Consider the following 16,697-nt stretch of genomic DNA (forward strand, 5'->3'; position numbering starts at 1 on the left):
CCGCTCGGCCCTCCCGGCCCGGACACGGTGTCAGTCACGGCGGCGGCTCCTTTCATCTCCGCCGCCCCCGCCCCGCCCCGCCCCGACGGCGGAGGGAGGGAGGGCGGCAGCGATGCTGAAGTTGCGCTGCCGCCGCCACCCCGCGCCCCACCGCCGCCCCCCGTGGGGCGCCGCGCCCGCCGGCTGCGGCAGGAGGCCCCGCGCCGGGCGCTGAGCGCGGAGGCGGCCGGGGGCGCCGTGCCGGCAACTTTTTCCCTTGCCCGCGGGCGCGGAGGGAAGCGGGGGGGGGTCACCTCCTCGCCCGCTCCATCCCTCCCCTCCTGCCCTCCCTCCCTCCCTCCCGGGGCTGTTTCTTCCTCGGCCCCCCGCCCCTCGCGGTGCCGCCGAGCCCAGCCTTGCCCGGAGCCGCGGACGAAGCGGCGGACAAAGGCCCGGTGGGTGCGCGGCACGGGCAGCGCCTGCCCCTTCCCCCGGGACGCCCCCTCCCCCTGCCCGCCTCCCCCCAGCCATTTTAACTCGGTCCCGCCGAGGTGGTGCCAACTTCACTCGGAGGCGAAACGCGGGCGGGCTCCGCTCCCCTCCGCGTCTCCTCGCCCCCGGGGTGAGCCCGGCTCCCGGGGGGATGGAGGGGGGTCGGGTCTCCTGGGGGGCGGTCCCTGGCGCGGTCGGGACACGGGCGGGCGTATTTCCACCTATTCCGGCCGTGCGGCGCGTCGGGGCGAGGGTCCCCGGGCCGTCGGTGTCGTGCGGAAGACGGGGTACCTCGGCCCCGAGGGGGCGGGCGGGGGGTCTTCGGCTGCCGAAAGCAATCCCGAGGAGTTCACGGGATTTTTCCTTCTTCTCTCCTCCTTCTCCTCTCTCCTCCTCCTCCGCCCTCCTCCTCCTCCTCCCCCCGCTGCTCCTCCCGCTCCCCTTCCCGCGGCGGGCCGGCGGCCGCAGCAGACGCCGCGCTGCCGTGAGGATGCCGCAGCTGCCGGGGGCCGGGGGCGGTGGGGGGGACCCGGAGCTCTGCGCCACCGACGAGATGATCCCCTTCAAGGACGAGGGGGACCCCCAGAAAGAGAAGATCTTCGCCGAGATCAGCCACCCCGAGGAGGAGGGCGACCTGGCCGACATCAAGTCCTCCCTCGTCAACGAGTCCGAGATCGCCCCCGGCGCCAACGGGCACGAGGTGCGGGGGCTCCGCGGGGCAGCGCGGACCGAGGGGGCGCGGGGTGCCGCGGGCTCCGGCCGCCGCCGCGGGGAGGGAGCTTCGCCAGGGCACCGGGGAAAAATTTCCCATAGGAAAAGAAATCTTTCGGCCCCAAATCCTGTATGCAGAGGTGCGCCGGGCAGAGCCCCTTCCGCGCTTCGGCCCGGGACGAGAAAGTTGCCGCGAGTTCCCCGACGGTGCGGTGGTATTAGACCTCAAGGAGCCATGAAATTTCCTCAGTAAAATCAGCGGGGTCGGAGCATTAGCTGTAAACTCTTTAAGGGATTTGCATAAAACTGTTTGGGAAGAAATTCCCGACTCTAAAATAACTTAAGGGCGAGCAGGGAACCTGCCTTTTTAAAAAATCTCTTTATTTTTTAATTTTTTTTTTCTTTTTTCTTTTTTCTTTTTTTTTTTCTTTTTTTTCCCCTAAAGATCTGCTAGGGAGGGCAACCTGATTTTCATTAGTATTTTTGGTATCTTTTTACCAGGAGTGTTTTGACCGCCAGAGCGCCAAATATTTTCCAGAAATGATCCACTTTGATTAAATGCAGGGTGCTTCTGCTAGAAATGCTTTGCAAAGCCCTATAGTTATTCACGTTGTCATAAAACGATAGTTTACACAAACGTTTCTGGTCCAGTTGCCTTCCAAGTGACTTAAGAGGAAAAAGAAAGATGTTTATCTTGCGCTCTTAATTCCTCTCTTTCTTCAAGAAACTGTAGCAGTGCGATTGATAAACGAGCATCCATACAATGACTTTTCTTCTTTTTCTTCTTCTTTTCTGATGGTGGATTCCTTGCGGTCAGGTTTCCAGGCAGACTCAAGCACAGGATTCCTACCATGATAAAGGCAGAGAACACCCCGAAGAAGGTGAGATGCGCACAGTCCTGTCTTGCAATGTTGTCCCTCTGTGACTCTCCACACGGTCCTCAAACTGGAACTTGGTTTCTTTTGGAAAATATGAATTTAATATCTTTTGGGGGGCAGGGATGCTGGAGCTCTTTCAAAGTGCATTTAAAAAGGAGATGAACGTGCAGCGCATTTAGCTTGAGTGACCAAATGGTATTCCAGTTGTTTAGAAACTGATAAGTAGGCCAAATGGATCTTCACTGAAGAAATAACTATTTTTAGGATATCAGCTTAAATACATCTATCTCTTCACTCACAGAGTGTACAGCCGTGTTCAGAACTCCTCTGCTTTTCCCCATAGCCAAAGTCTGTCACTTAAATCTCCTCTTTCAAATAACAGACCTCCTGCATTTTTTAATGTACCGACTGGTTAATTTTGATTGAGAAGGACAGAGGAAATAGCAAAGTTCATCGAATATCACTTAGGAAGGTGGACACACGTGCAAAGAATGTGTGCTGTGAAGGGTGGGAGATTATGTTTAAAATCAAATGCTTATCATCACAAGCTAAACCAGATTATAAATTCCATATAAAGACGGGCACAGTTCAGTCCTGGTGCTTTCCAGGACTCTGTGGCCATCTTCCTCCAAATTTGTAATTAAACAGCCTAAAAGCAATGATGTCCATGCTCATAGCATTTGGGCAGTGAGGGGGAGGTGTTCAGCTGTGGATAGGTTTCAGCTCTGCATCTTCTTCAAACCTCACTTTCAAGTAGTGTCCTTGTCAATGGGCATGTAGGTGGGAGACCTGTTCACCCTATTTGCAGGACCTCAACCCAAACACTTTATTTTCCTACCAAATAGCCTCCCTCACTTGGTTTCCCTCTTGACTGTAGTACCATGTGTGCTCAACAGCCCCCCTCCCAAATTGGTAGGCTCTCCTTCCAAGCCACCCCCTGCCCTTTAATTGTTCCCAATGAGCATAGCCAGAATGAATTGTTCGCTGCACACACTGGCTCAGCAAGAGAAAGAAATTATTATATCTAGTTATCACAGCCTTGTCCTCCCTTTCCTAAGAATGATGTTGGAAACTCATGCTGGCATTAATTCTGAATTGACAAATCCTAGAGGCATGTATAAAATTGGGGAAACCTGCTACTTGAGAAACGTGATGTCATTGCTGATGTGTCTACTTTGATTTGAATGACTACTAGCAAAATAAATTATTTTGAGGCTATCCTGTATTTTAAACATAAACTCCTCATCAAGAGTACTCCCTCCTTTAAGAATTAATTCTTCCTAAAAAAAAAAAAATGTTATTACAGATTTCTTCATATTGTTTTCTGTCAGCAGTAATTTCCATGAGTAAGGAAATGTTTGCATGCAGGACATTTTCATATATTCACAGTACCTCTCTGAGTGCTCTAACTCATGAGAAATGCATATGTGGGGAATAATGTAATCATTGTTTTGTCTTCCATAGGAAAGCATCCAGACAGTGGCTTATACAGCAAGGGACCATCATACTCTGGTTATTCTGGGTATATCATGATGCCAAATATGAATAACGACCCATACATGCCTAATGGATCTCTGTCGCCACCCATCCCCAGAACAGTGAGTTATCTCTTCCAAAGGCTGGTTTTGGCAAGCTGGGTTTCCTCCTGTTTGCTCTGCAGAGTCTACTTACAGCAGGGGTCTTTTGGGTAGCTTCAGTGGCGATGAAGGTTGAGCTTCTGCTGTTCAGAGCCTCTGTCCAGTGGAGTTTGAGAGCTCTTAGAGGTGTTGGTTGTGATCACAGTGGAAAAGCTGAGATTAATGTCTGTGAACAGGGCCGGGGGCTTTGTGGGGGGAGCCCTGGTTTACGACTCTAGGATAATGTACGGCAGAATGATGTAAATGCTGTCTTTGTAGTGACTGGGACAGATGTGAATTTTCTGGCTTTAAATCTGTTGAGGAAAATCAAGGGCTGGAAGCAGAACTGCTAAAGTTGCTTGACAGTAAGATGAGAAGATTGGATTTTTTGTTTTGGTTTGGTTTTTTTGGTTTGGGTTTTTTTTTGTTTGTTTGTTTGTTTGCCTTCAGATGTGGCATTGCTCTTTGCTGATTGATATTTATTTCCACCATCAGTTGGTCTGCGTGAAGGCTTTATCTATCTGGCAGCATTGCTTTGAAACATACTCTGTATCTTCAGCCAGAAATTGTGAAATGGTCGTTTAGGAATTAATATCAACCATGATGCAGTAGTTACAGCTTTCCCTTACACTGTGGCGAGCACTGATTCTTCCAGGTTGGTCCCTCTGTTTCCATTGGTGTAGATGCATGTTTAATGGATTTTAATGTACTTTTAATTCTGGATAGTCAATTCCCATTTATTTTTGTAAGCCTCTTGGTATACATATAGAGCAATGGAGAGGCAGTGTTAAAATGAGCTGTGGAAATTATATTAGTAGAACCGGAGTGGAGCGGGAAACAATTTGCTGGTAGGCATCCTGCTGGAAGAATGCCGCTGCCGTTGTGCATGCTGTGATAGGAGAAGTTGGATGCTGTTACTTCCCTGTGATAAAGCAGTTTTCCTTCTTAGTGGCTCATAGATTTTTTTACTTGGAGGTCTCTGTCACGGCATTGTTTTCCTCTCTGACGTTCTTGATTTTTATTCGGGACTGTGGCATTTGACTTCAAAAACAAAAAGAAGGGGGCCTCATCTGTATTGGTAATTTGACAGCAGCAAAACATGTTAAATTAGCGTATATTTGGAGTCGGAATGACAGGGTGCTTTGGCACTGGAAAACACATGGATCTGCATTTGCAAGATGCAAAAACTCATGCAATATATTGCTTTCTATAGCTGTGGCAGGTTTTTGTGTACAAATTCCAGATCAGAGGCCTACAGCCATTTAGGGTGAAGCATGATGATCACAGTCTGTTGATATTTGTTGTTGTAAACGTTGTTCTACAGAAAACTTCCTTTTGGATGTATCATAGGGAAAAGCATGCAGTTTTTCAAGAGGGCATCGAGACTCAAACGTGCTCTTTGGAGGACTAGGAAACTTCAGGCTTTTTTTTTTACCCCCTCTTTGCCACGTTACCTTCCTAAGAAAGTCCTGAGTGCCGGTGCATGGCTTGGAACAACAAAATCCAATTTAATTATTCACTGAGGATTTTCTCCATATATGCATGCCGTGGGGCTGCCACGCTTTACAGATCTGGCATCAGTGCCCTCAGAATATCATCTTGCAGAGGCTCTTGTCTGAGGTACTTGAGGAACTGCCCTTTGTGGGTGTGGTGGAGGGGAGCAAGGGGGGAAAACGCATCTTGTTTTTAATTGTAAAGCTGCCGGCTGAACATCTGAGGGGCTAATTTAGTTCAGTGCTGCCCTTGCATGTTACAGCAGCACCACTGTTTCAATAAAACAGTGCTGTTGCAGGGCTGCAATGTTGACATAAGCCTGGAGTTCTTTCAGTTTAACCACAAGGCTACACGCTTGAGTTATTAAATAATTTTTTTGTTTAATTGAAGTGTAATCTTCGCTGGGCTCGTAGCTGCCAGTTGGGTTTGAATGCGAGCTGAGAACGCGGCGCCCGGGAGGTGACAATCCTCGCTCTCTCCGTGGCTCGCTCTCCTCCGTGGGGTCCCAGCCGCTGCCCTCCGGGTCTGCTCTGCCTCCCCTTCCCAGGGCAGCGGGGCCAGGAGCAGCTGAGATCACTGGAGGCAGAGGTCTCCCCTGGGGTGTCAGTAGTCCCCAGCCATTTGTGCCTGGTGTGTACCTGTGCCCTGCCATTTGCATGACAAAGACGCTTCTTGTTGATGCATCTGTTGCCTGGAGGTGTTAGCCAGGATTAAAAAGGCGCCCTGGGGCGCTGAATCTTTTTTTCCACCTTGGAAAGACCCGCTGACTGCAAACTGCCCCGGGGGATGCACCCCTGGGGAATGCTGTCCAGACACAGGGCAAGGACCATCTATGAGAAGGGAGACCAAAGCTTTCCTGGAAAGGGAGAAAAGTTGCTTCCATCACCATATGTAGAAGGGAAAAAAAAAAAAAAAAAGCCTTTCCTTTTTTAAAAAAAGGCGAATGCTTTAGAAACTTGCTTTGTAAAATTAAAAGTACAAATCCATTGTCAGACACAACTTGCCTAATGAACTGTAATAAAAAAAGGAAGTCTAATTTCAGCATAGCTTTTGAAAGGGAGAGGGTGTTTGAGAAGAATGTAGAATCTTCCAAAATCTGCTGTTGTCAGAGAGGTCTTGTCTTCCCCATTCTCCTCCCCCATATATTTTTTTTCTTTTTTAAATTTTCCTATTTTATTGGCAAGTGATTTTCTATTTCCAAGTTGTATTAGTAGGAGCAGGAGAGTGTTAATTGCAGGTTCAGGCCACGGTATGTGTTCTTATCAGATAGGTGGGTAAGTGGAGAAGCTCAGCAGTCGGTTTGGGTGGCTGCAGGAGAAGCGGCGCGTGATGGTACCAGACCGCAGTGGCACCTGGTGAATGTGCATCCTGTGTGCTCGAGATATCTCTTGGTGGTTTCTGAGCAGCACGGGGGGACTGAAGATGGGAAATGGAGACAGCTGTTTGCTTTCTAACGTGTGGGTTTTTTCCTTTGGTTAAGAAGATTAGTTTTGGGGCGGCAAAGCTTTCTTGACCGTTTGATGGGAATGTGGGAACAGAAGAGGTGACTGTAAAAGGGTAATTTCTCCATGTTGTAAATTTATCCAGAAGATAATTTTGGATTTATTTCTCCTTCCCCATAAATTAAACTTCCTATGGAAAGATAGGGGATTTCTGCAGCCTGCCTTTTGTCTCTTCTTATGAGTTCTTGGGGGTCTAGGTTTCTTTCTTGGTGGCTCAACTGCTTCTCTGTAGCAGCTGGATGTGTTAAAGGGGTCAGAGGATACAATGTATAAACATTTTATGGCAACTTCCACAATGCAGCATATCTGAAAATGATGAGGAATTTCTCCAAGAGAATTGGATGGCTAGGAACAATGCAGGACTAGCCCAAATTTTGGATATTCTTTGTATGTTTCTGCACGGCTGGGAGTATGGAGTTGGTTCCCATCTTGAAGAGCTGATGTCCCAGGAGATTCGGAGGATAATATGGGCAGAAAGAAGGATGAGGGTAGAAATCGCAAAAATTAGTGGCTACAGAGCCTCATGAGAGGGTTTTGTTTCCCCAGCTACAACTTCTGTTCCTCTGAAAGTGGGCTGATTCACTTGCTTGTGTGGAAATTTTGGAGCCCCAGGGGGAATGTATGGGAGCTGCAGAAGGACGCAAACCTGATTTTTTCATTGTATTGTCTTTTCCTGAGAATTTGCTTCTTCTCACTATGCAGTTGTAGGGAATAGCTGGGAGCTGTGGTCAGCTGAAACCTCCCTGGCCCAATATGAAACAGGCTTTCACAGTGCAGAAGTTGTGGCTCGGCTCCTGCTCCCGTATCACCCAGCAGAAAGCTTTGCTCTGATTCCCAAGTTGGCATGGGAGCAGGATGCTTGGGGGGCCTTAGGCAGCTGTGGTCCTGTCACAGATCTCTCTTCCCCCTACAACCCCAGGCTCGTGCCTGAGGAATGGGCAGCTGAGGGGCTCCACAAGCCAGAGCTGCTTATCCAACACCGAAGCTCTGCAGTGGCACATGGCTTCGCAGTGCAGTCGAATGATGCCGATTAGCTCCTTAAATAACTTTGAAATCAAGCACAGAGGCGCACAAAGCTTGCCGGCTGTACGGAAGCAGAACTTGACGGAGTGTGTTAGCGTTTGCCCAGGGAGGAATTTTAGTGCTGTTTTCTGAGGAGCTCAGTGAGTCTTGCCAAATGGCAGTGCCGGGAAAGAACAGGAATCTGCTCAGTCCTATAGTGGGACCTGATTGCTGCAAGTGTGTCTCTCAGCTGCTCAGGCAATCACGGCTGATCAGTCCAAGTTATGAGTCGGGCCACTGTGAAATAGAAACCCAAGCTGCAAATAGGATAAGTTTTGGTGGTGTTTTCTTTCTCCCACTTAATGAGATGAATCCTCCATTTGGAAAATGAGGCCAAAGAAGTTATCACAGTGGCTCTAGGTTGTCCTTGTCTGAAGTTTGGTCTGGCTGCTCCTCGTCAGACCTCCAGGCAGAGTCTTAGGTATACAGTTCATTTTTACTGTGATCTTTGCCACATGCTGGTGAAGGGAACACCTTTTCAGTTTTTGATGCCTCTTCCTTGTCACACTGATGCAATTAGCAAATCTATATAATTGTGAATGGGCAAGGGGAAAACAAAATGTTCTCCTAATGTCTCAGCGAAGAGGCAGCAATTGTGTGTGTGTGGCTTGAGCAGAGGCATTATCAAAAACACCACCCATTGCAAATCATCAAAGCTGGAGCTTTTGTACAGCAATACGTGTGTGTGTTTATATCCTGAATATCCCTTTTTTCTATATATCTAGAAGCAGACTCAATATAAACTTTAAATGGTAGAGTTTCTGCTTACTTTTTAAAGTGGTTTAAGCAAAATGTCATTCCTGTCTCTTTTCCAACTTAATCCCAGCCCAGAAAAAATGTTAATAAGAATAGTTTGTTATGGGCTGCAAGTGCCAAGGAGGATATGGCTCAAGAAGAAAGCCTGAAGCTCCACAGGTTCAGGCATCAAAAGAGGAAAAGGCTTTTTCCAGATAGTTGCAGTGCTGCATGCCTGCAGGCATTGAAAAGCCTGGGTACCGGGGGGCCTGGCTTCTCTTGAGTGCTTAACTTCTGTTTACAGTTAGCGAAAATGCCTCCTGATATGGGAAGGAAATAACCCACACAAAAGCATTTTACTGCTGCTTAATATTTCTGAAGTCCTATCAGAGGCATGGGCTTTTCTTTTTTTTTTTTTTCCCTAGTAGTAAAATACCATGCTTCTCAAGAAGACAAAAGAGACAAACGTGCAAGAGTCATGGACACCGAACATTTTGCGATGTGAGGTCGGTGTGTGTGTGTGTCGGTGTGTGATCTCCTGTGATGCTCTCATGTGGATGGACAGTGATTCAGTGTCTGTCTGGTACAAGGGAAGCACTGCTGGGAGCCAGGAAGTCTGTCCTTGATCTAGTCAAGTCCTGATGTCCTCAGCTTGTGTCCTCCCCACTGCTGCAGGGAAGCCATGAGTTGTGACGCTCCAGCTGTGCATATATGGCTCCCATTTACCCCAAACTGCCCGTCCGGGATAGCAGGTGTTCCTTTCCAAGCTGGTTTTGGTTGTAGGAGATGTTTGGCATGAGGACAGCTCTCACCTGGCTGTTTGGTTTGGTGCCTTTCTGCAGGACACCGGTGGCAGGAGGCACAGCTGCCTGGCGTGCTGCTCCTGCCCGGGCACTTAGGGATTAGTGTCTCTGTTGCTCCAGCCCTTCGTAAGTATTAGATTCACTTAAGAGAATTGCATTCAATCTAGCAACCCATTGGCTTCTATTTGAGACTTGGATCTTGTGGATATGTTTATTTAGTTTGGGATTCCCACTTCAAAGGAATCTGTCCTCTCAGCAAGAAAGTGATTGAGCACTTAAATAAAAATGTATTCATTGAATCTTTGGGATTGAGCTAAAAGTGCAATAGGGAGTTAACATGTGCACCAACTGTGCTAATCAGTCAGGGATTGCCTGCTCTCCTAAAGGGGAAGAAAAGGGGCCTGAACTGCCTGAGGAAAAGTGGCTGGCCTTTCGTGGCTTCTGGTGTTGGTGGTGTTACTTGCTGGGGCTTCAGATGGAGGATGAAGGACCTAGAATATCTTTGCCTGTGATCTTCAAAGTTACCAAATCCCTTGTGTAGAAGTGCATTTTCATGGAGTTGAAAGGTCGAGTCAATGATGGTTTATTTTCTTTAAATGGCTGTGGATATAGGTAAGGTTGAGGCATAAAATCAATGAGATGAGCTTAGTCAACAAAAATTACAAGTGCAAAGTTACAGGGCTTTGATTGAATATTTATAAAATGGGCAGCTCAACTTAAAAAGTAAGTGTAGTGCTGTCACCAGCTGTAACGCATAAACCAGAGAATTGCTTTGGCTAGGAGTTATTAGGCAAGCCAGAGAGCAGGTAATTCCCAAAAGCCTCTGTTTATCCAAGCACTTTCAGTACTCCAGCCCCTCACTTCAAACAGTGCCACAAGAATCAGCAGGCAGGTCTGCTTCACCCAGACCAGCGCAGGGGAAGGAGTCCCTTGGGAAGGGGGACTTTATGCAAGTGTTTGCTGTGAGGTACCTTCTGACAGTGCTGGTGCTTCAAAGGAGCAGGGCACACAGGCACCTGCTCATGGTGCAAGGCAGCCCCAGTAATGCTGCTGGCAGAGAGCAGCAGAAAGCTGCCTGTGTGACCCCTTTTTTTATTTTCCCCTTCCCTTTCCCCTCCTTGCTTTCTGAGTGGGGAAGCTTTAAAATAGTTTGAAACAGGTTGGTGCCGCACATCCAGCACAGTGCCAGGCACTGCACGTACCCAGCGGCCCTGCTCTGAGAAACCTGGAACTTGTGGGAGCTGCAGTGAGCCTCACAGCGCCAGCACAAGGAGTGAGATTGCACAGAATTGGAAGGCATGGTGCTGGAATGCTGTGGATACTGATGACAGCTCAGTTTCACCTTAGCTGACTTGAATAGAGGTGTGGATGGGGTTGCAGTCAATATCCAAAGAAAACCAGTCTGGAAATGGTTTGATTCATCACATACATTGAAAAACAGGGAAAGGGATCAAGGGACTTCTGCTGGGCAGTTTTGTTGGCTCAGAGGTGGAGAGCAATGAGCTCTAAAATGCTATCCCTGTAGGCTCTATATTTCTGAGCAGGCATCCTAGTGACACTGGCTGCTCAGAGCTCTTTCTGTAACTGGTCACTTAGCTATGCTATAAGGCTCTATTTCTTCAATTTTCTGCCTTTTTCTGTGTTTCAAAACTGCCTCAGAGGTTTATCTTCGTGACCGTCTGTTGTCTCTCCACAGTTCTGGCGTATCTTTTTGCCTTGATCTTTCTTCATCCCTATCAAATCTTGCATTGGCAAGCTTTCTCTAGCACAGAAGAAGTACGATGTGGAGGTGACGATTAAAGGTGTCAGCGCTTGTCAAATGCAGACCATGGTCTGGGAGAAGGCCTTTTGCCTGCCAATGTGTTAAAATGCAAATAAACTGTGTCCAGCAACACAAATATGTTTACTTTGTTTAAATGCCACAGTCCAGCGATTCGTTGAGGGTCTCTCCTTTCTGAAGTTTGAGTGGTGCTGCATTGGGTTCAGGAAGCTGCAGTTACAAGTGGTCACTGTGTTTTTCCTCACTCTTTATTTTGCTCCCTCTCAGCCCTGTATTTCCTTCATTGTAGTTTCGTATCATTCCCTCTTGCCCTCACAACGAGCAAGGTTCTTGCCACCAATCCGTGTTCTGTCCCATGCTGCAAAATTCTGTTGTACATTTTCTTCAGTTAGTTTATATGGAGTGGCTTCACTCTCACATCTGTCCCCTCTCCTCAATTAAGGCTTTGTGGCAGCTTGTTCCATCCTTGTGGTCTGGTCAGCAGCACTTCCGTATCTTAAACTGAAGATTGTGTACAGAAAAGTTGAGGTGAAGCAGGAGAATAGCAATGCAGGGACCCCTCCAAACTGGGGGAGGCTGATTTCTCCCCTGAACCTTTGCACATGAATTAGGCCCTGCCAAGTGTAAAAACTGTCCTTGTGCTCACATCCAGACCCTCCTTTTTCGAATACAAAGGTACGTGCAGGCTCAGCCTCTTGGGGAGCTTTTGGGAGTGGGGCGGGAGCTCACAGGTGAGCGAGGGTCAGGTGGGGCAGCCCAGGGTGATGGGACAAGCCCAGGTCCCCTGCAGCCTGCTGGAGATCAGCACGGGAAGGAGCAGTGAGCTCACCCAGCTGGCACTGGGATATAGAGGAAATAAGCCATGCATCGAACATACTGGAATATATTTTTGAAAACTCAAGCGATTAAAATAGTTTACCCCCTTAGAATGCCCCTGGTTTGGCTGCCCTCGACAGTAGCATGCTGGGCTGTATTTTGGTCTGGTTTTTACTGCCCAATTGCCTCCTGCACACAACTGAAATTCAACTTGAAAAGACAAGTTTCAAACAAACATGTTGGATTTGAAAAAATTGTTACTCAAAACCTTCTCTCTTGCACTTTATTTTGTGTCTTAAATACTCTTGCTACGGGGAGAAATGGATTTATGATAGATTTAAGGAGAAAGAAAAGAAATAAAACTTTAAAACGCTTAGCTCTTAAGTGTGTGGATCTTTCAGGTTTTGTTGAGACTTTTTTTTTCCCTATCTCAGTTATTTTGAGGATATTTCTAAGATAGTAGTACAGTGATTTTGTGCTAGATGTAAATCTTCAGAAGGAACGGTTGGAGTAGGAGAACCACAAGAAAATGCTAATTTATTGGGTGACAGCTTGACAGCAATATTGCAAACACTTTTTTTTTTAATAACTGGCAAATATAATCTTCTTATCAGACTGACCTGTAAGAGGATGACTTCATGCTTTGTAATAAGGAAATATTAAGAGACTGTAGCAGAGCTGGTCAAAACGCTGTCTTGAAACATTTTTTAGTTCAAGGGTGCTTCCTAAACAACTTGTGTAGGGAGCTTTCCCTCCTTCTTTGACACTTAATCCTTCCTTTTACTGCTTTTTCTTTCCCAAGGATACGTGTGTAAGTGAGAATAACGCAGGCTAATGGGGCAGAACAATAACTATTCGGTCAGGAAATATGGTTGAATCAAAGCCGTTCAGAAACCCCTGTGTTTGGGGCACAGGCAGACTTCCTAGGAGAAGGAGATCTCAGGGGTGAGTTTGTGAAGCTGGTCTTCCAGGACTCCAGGTAAATACAGCTGGATAGCTACGCAGTAGTGCTTACTGCACAAAAAATGCCCTTCTCCATTAAATGAATCTCTCTGGCCAGCATCTAGTGGATAAATTATGTTTTCAGTTTCAGTCAGTGGAAGAGCCTAAGGGTGGGCGTTGCATTTTTCTTCAGGAGGTGGCGTGTCCCACACAGCCCAGGAGCCTGCAGCTCACAAGTCAGCTGTGGGCTGACGCTGGCCTTTCCTGTGTTCCCTGTGCTTCCTCTCCCTGCTCTGCTGGGTTCTCGCAGGAGGGGATGGCTGGTTAAGCCAGTGGCTGAGATCTGATCCTAGGAGGTTAAGTCAGGACTGGCAGAGGTGCCTGTGGTAACAGAAATGCTGCTGGTAAGTTATAGCTATAGATTTGGGGCTGCAGCAAAAGTTTGTGCCTGTGCAATTAAGCATGAAATAGGTAAATTCTGTGTATAATTGCCCAAGCTAAAGTGTAGCATGAGGACATGACCCGTGGAAATTGCGGTGCGTCAGTGACTGCCGGCAGATTCCTGCGAAGTATCCCTGGCGCCCACACTGGCACTGGGGTTATTTGAGTTTTTGTTCATGTGGATGTCCTGTGCTTCCCTCCACCCCACTCCCAAAGCAAAGACACAGTCTGGGAGGAGATTTCTGCAAATGATGGCCTCAAAAAGTAACATTTGTGCGAAGCCTTAGAGGAAGGTGATGGCAGAGGTGGGAACAAAATCCATATTTCCTGAGTTCAGTTTGGGAATTCACCTGAAGACAGCTCACTTCTAAACATATGTTTCTTAGGTTGATTTTGTTTTTTTTTTTTTTATGAAAGCAAACGAGAAGTCTGAGAAAGTAAAAACTGAGATGTGTGTGGTGGAGGGAAGGAAAATAAGAGGATTAAAGCCAGTGCAGATAGGAAGAAAACTTGTGTCAGTGCTGGCTGTGGCTGTGTTTCGTACCTAGCCATTGAATGAAGCAGCAAACAATTTACTGAAGTAGAGTTTCTAAATAAAAGCAAGAAGGGGCCTAAGAAAATTAGCCCAAATAAGGTTTTGTCAAAAAACAGACTTTGTGTTTTCTCATTTTCCCTCCCTGCCACACAATAACACCCATATCTTCCCACTTGGTTTTCTGTTTGCTCTATCCCCTGCAGGGGAGCAGGCTGTTTGCCCTCAGCATCATTATTTTCATCCCCCACTTTTGTCTCCCTCCCTCTCAGAAGTTCAGCGCAAACACAATTAGATAACGAGCACGGTGCGCTCCCTCTCCTGGGAACCTGCCATTGATTCGCAGCTCTTGCACACAATGTGCTGGGAATGACCAGCCAGGGTTTCTCTGGCTGCCCTGGCACCGGCCTGCTGGGACTTTTGGCGTTTACTGTGGGGATGGGAAGACCTCAGAGCAGCTTTTTGGGATGGCATCTTGGCAGCACTGGCATATGTTTTCCTCTTCCAGTTGTGGTGGGCATCTCCCAAGGCCTCAGTTATGTCCGTGCCCGGTGTCTTGGCAGCTTCTGGTGGGAAGAATGGTTTGCAAGGAGGTGCCGGCTCATTTGCAGCTGGAAGCTTTAAACCTTTTCCTGAGCATCCTGAAATATCTTCTGTTTTAATACACTGCTGTATTAAACATGCAGCCAGGCTGTGTTCACTGGAGCACAGCTCTCAGCGTCCTATCTACATTTCTTAAGCAGTGTGCCCTGGTGCCATTGCCCTGCCAGGGCTATCCGGGTCATCTGTGGTGTTTTCTTTTGTTTCTTCACACCGCTGTAGCTGCAGCTGACACACTGTGGCCACAGATGGTGGCTGCACGGTCCCCAGCACCACAGCCAAACTTATAACTCAGTGTTGTTGTGGTCCTGCAAGTAGTCACCTTGAAGGGATTTCAGTTCCTGATTTCAGGAGCTGGTGAAGTTGGGTGTCAGGGTCGCTGGCTCTCTCTAATGTGGTTACCAAAGAATCCTGCATGAGGAGAAGCTGTTTGGGCACGGAATGCTGCCTGTGCAGGTTATGGAGTGGGCTGCACGGGGTGAAAACCTGGCAGACAGCCTTCAGGTGCCTCTTTTGGGCTAAATAGTGTCTCTTGAATTTCACTGGATAGCTGCAAAACAGGAGCAAGCTTTCGAGAAAAAGTATCAAGTAGCAAGTGAATCCTTGGTAAATGAACACAAAAGTCCCCGGAAGGGAAAAATTAGCAGTAATTACAGTAAAACATACTTTTTCATCATAGTAATAGCTTGACATTGAAAGATAGGGTTGCAGCACCGTGTAAAAGTTATTTTTCTTCTGTGTCTTCATAGTGGTGAGTTTTTGAAGACCTTTGCAATGCAAAGTTTTTGGAGGCTGGCATTAATTTCCAGATACTTGAGGCTCCTGGTGGGATAGGCAGAAGTTGAATTAGTTGTCCTGCAGATAATGGCAGCAGATCCCTCTGTTTACAGTGATGGCTTTAGCTCCCTGTATCTTGCCTGTCTTCCCTCTGTGTTGCTTTACAAGCATCCCTCTGCTTATCAGAGTGAAGACCAGAGCCACAAAGAATTAGTCCTGATTTTAAAAAGCAGGCTGCGCAGAGGAAGCAGTAAATTTGTTGGGGATGGCGGGAGAGTAGAGGGAGGAAAACCTCCAAAACCTTGGATTACAACGGAAAAAACTTCTATCTTGATACTAAAAAAATGATAAAGCTTTTACATCTTGGAAAAGAGCTTGCTGCATTTGACTCCAATTTCAGCCTCAGTATGGTTAGTCTTCTAAAGAACAGTCAAAGTGAAAATGAGACAGTTTCCCAGCATTGAAATGACAGGGACATAAGCTCTGTGTCCATGGGGAGGGAGGCCAGATCCCTTTGCTGTTGTCTTTGAGTCGGGGTTTTAATGACTACAGGGAGGAAAGGAGTGTTAGTACAGCAGAACAAAAAACGATACAGCTAAGAGGAAATTATTTTTATTGCTAATACATGGGTGCTCGTAATGTTTAATTCTTTACAGCTTATGCTTTATTTGCACATTCTTCCTTCCTCACCACTCCTCACACTGTAGCGGCAGGACCATATATCAAAATTTCTGCTCTTAAAGGCTCCTATTCAGTGGTTTTACCATGAATAAAAATATTTGTCGAAGTTGCCCTGGTGCTCAGACTGGGCAGTACACGCACACAGGGTGGTTCAGCTGCTGTGTGCCCTCCTGAGAGCTCTTGCTTTTTACATCTTTCTTATCCTCCCTCCTTTCTGCTGATAGGTTTTTAAAGTTCCCTGGAAATACTTTTCAGGGTAATGTAGATGTACATTTAATTAAAATTTGGGACAGTCTTTTCTTGCTAGAAATGTACTTTTGTTTTCACCAGCAAAGCCAGATGAGGAGAGGGAAGAAGCGTGGGAAGCATTTGATGCCTCTGAAAGCAATATTGTGGCAAGAGTAGTTTTAAGGCAGCCCAAGAATTGTCCGTACGTCTGGAGGAGAGGGAGGCTTAAATAAAGCTTTGCAGTGTTTTATACTTTTAGGTCATTATTTATCTTTTAGATAATTAATGGAGATTTAGTGTTTGCCATGTGCTGTGTGTCTGGTTTAAGGTAAGTGAACTACTGTCAGTTTGCTGCACGGAGCTGCAGAGGGGAGACAACAGCCTGGGCATCTGCATTATTTTCTCTTGCATCAGGTGCTAAAAGTTACTAAACGTACTGTGAGTCACAATATTTTTTCCCAATTTGACTCGCTTGCCCAATCATATTTTTACTTCAGCCTCTAGGCTTGAAAAAGCATGTGCATAATCAGTTCATTTTGTGTGGTCTAGGCTATAAAAATGCCCCCTCTGTTCTTTCCATATGAAAAACGTGTTTTTAATTTTGGGGAACTTATATAATTTTCTGTGC

At 47.0% G+C, this 16,697-nt stretch overlaps 1 protein-coding gene across 1 annotated transcript in view; it reads left to right on the plus strand.

The window, feature by feature from the left end:
- The first annotated feature begins 407 nt into the window (after window positions 1-407).
- The window catches only part of LEF1 (lymphoid enhancer binding factor 1), a 70,352-nt gene continuing 54,062 nt past the window's right edge, over window positions 408-16,697 (plus strand). The window contains exons 1-4 of the mRNA XM_086890439.1: window positions 408-434; window positions 940-1,171; window positions 2,000-2,063; window positions 3,525-3,658. Coding sequence (XP_086746565.1) covers window positions 962-1,171; window positions 2,000-2,063; window positions 3,525-3,658 — 408 coding nt within the window. The 5' untranslated portion in view covers window positions 408-434; window positions 940-961. The remainder of the gene's footprint in view (window positions 435-939; window positions 1,172-1,999; window positions 2,064-3,524; window positions 3,659-16,697) is intronic.

The sequence above is a fragment of the Cyanistes caeruleus genome, chromosome 5 (assembly GCF_971803275.1).
Source record: "Cyanistes caeruleus chromosome 5, bCyaCae1.hap1.1, whole genome shotgun sequence".
NCBI lineage: Eukaryota > Metazoa > Chordata > Aves > Passeriformes > Paridae > Cyanistes > Cyanistes caeruleus.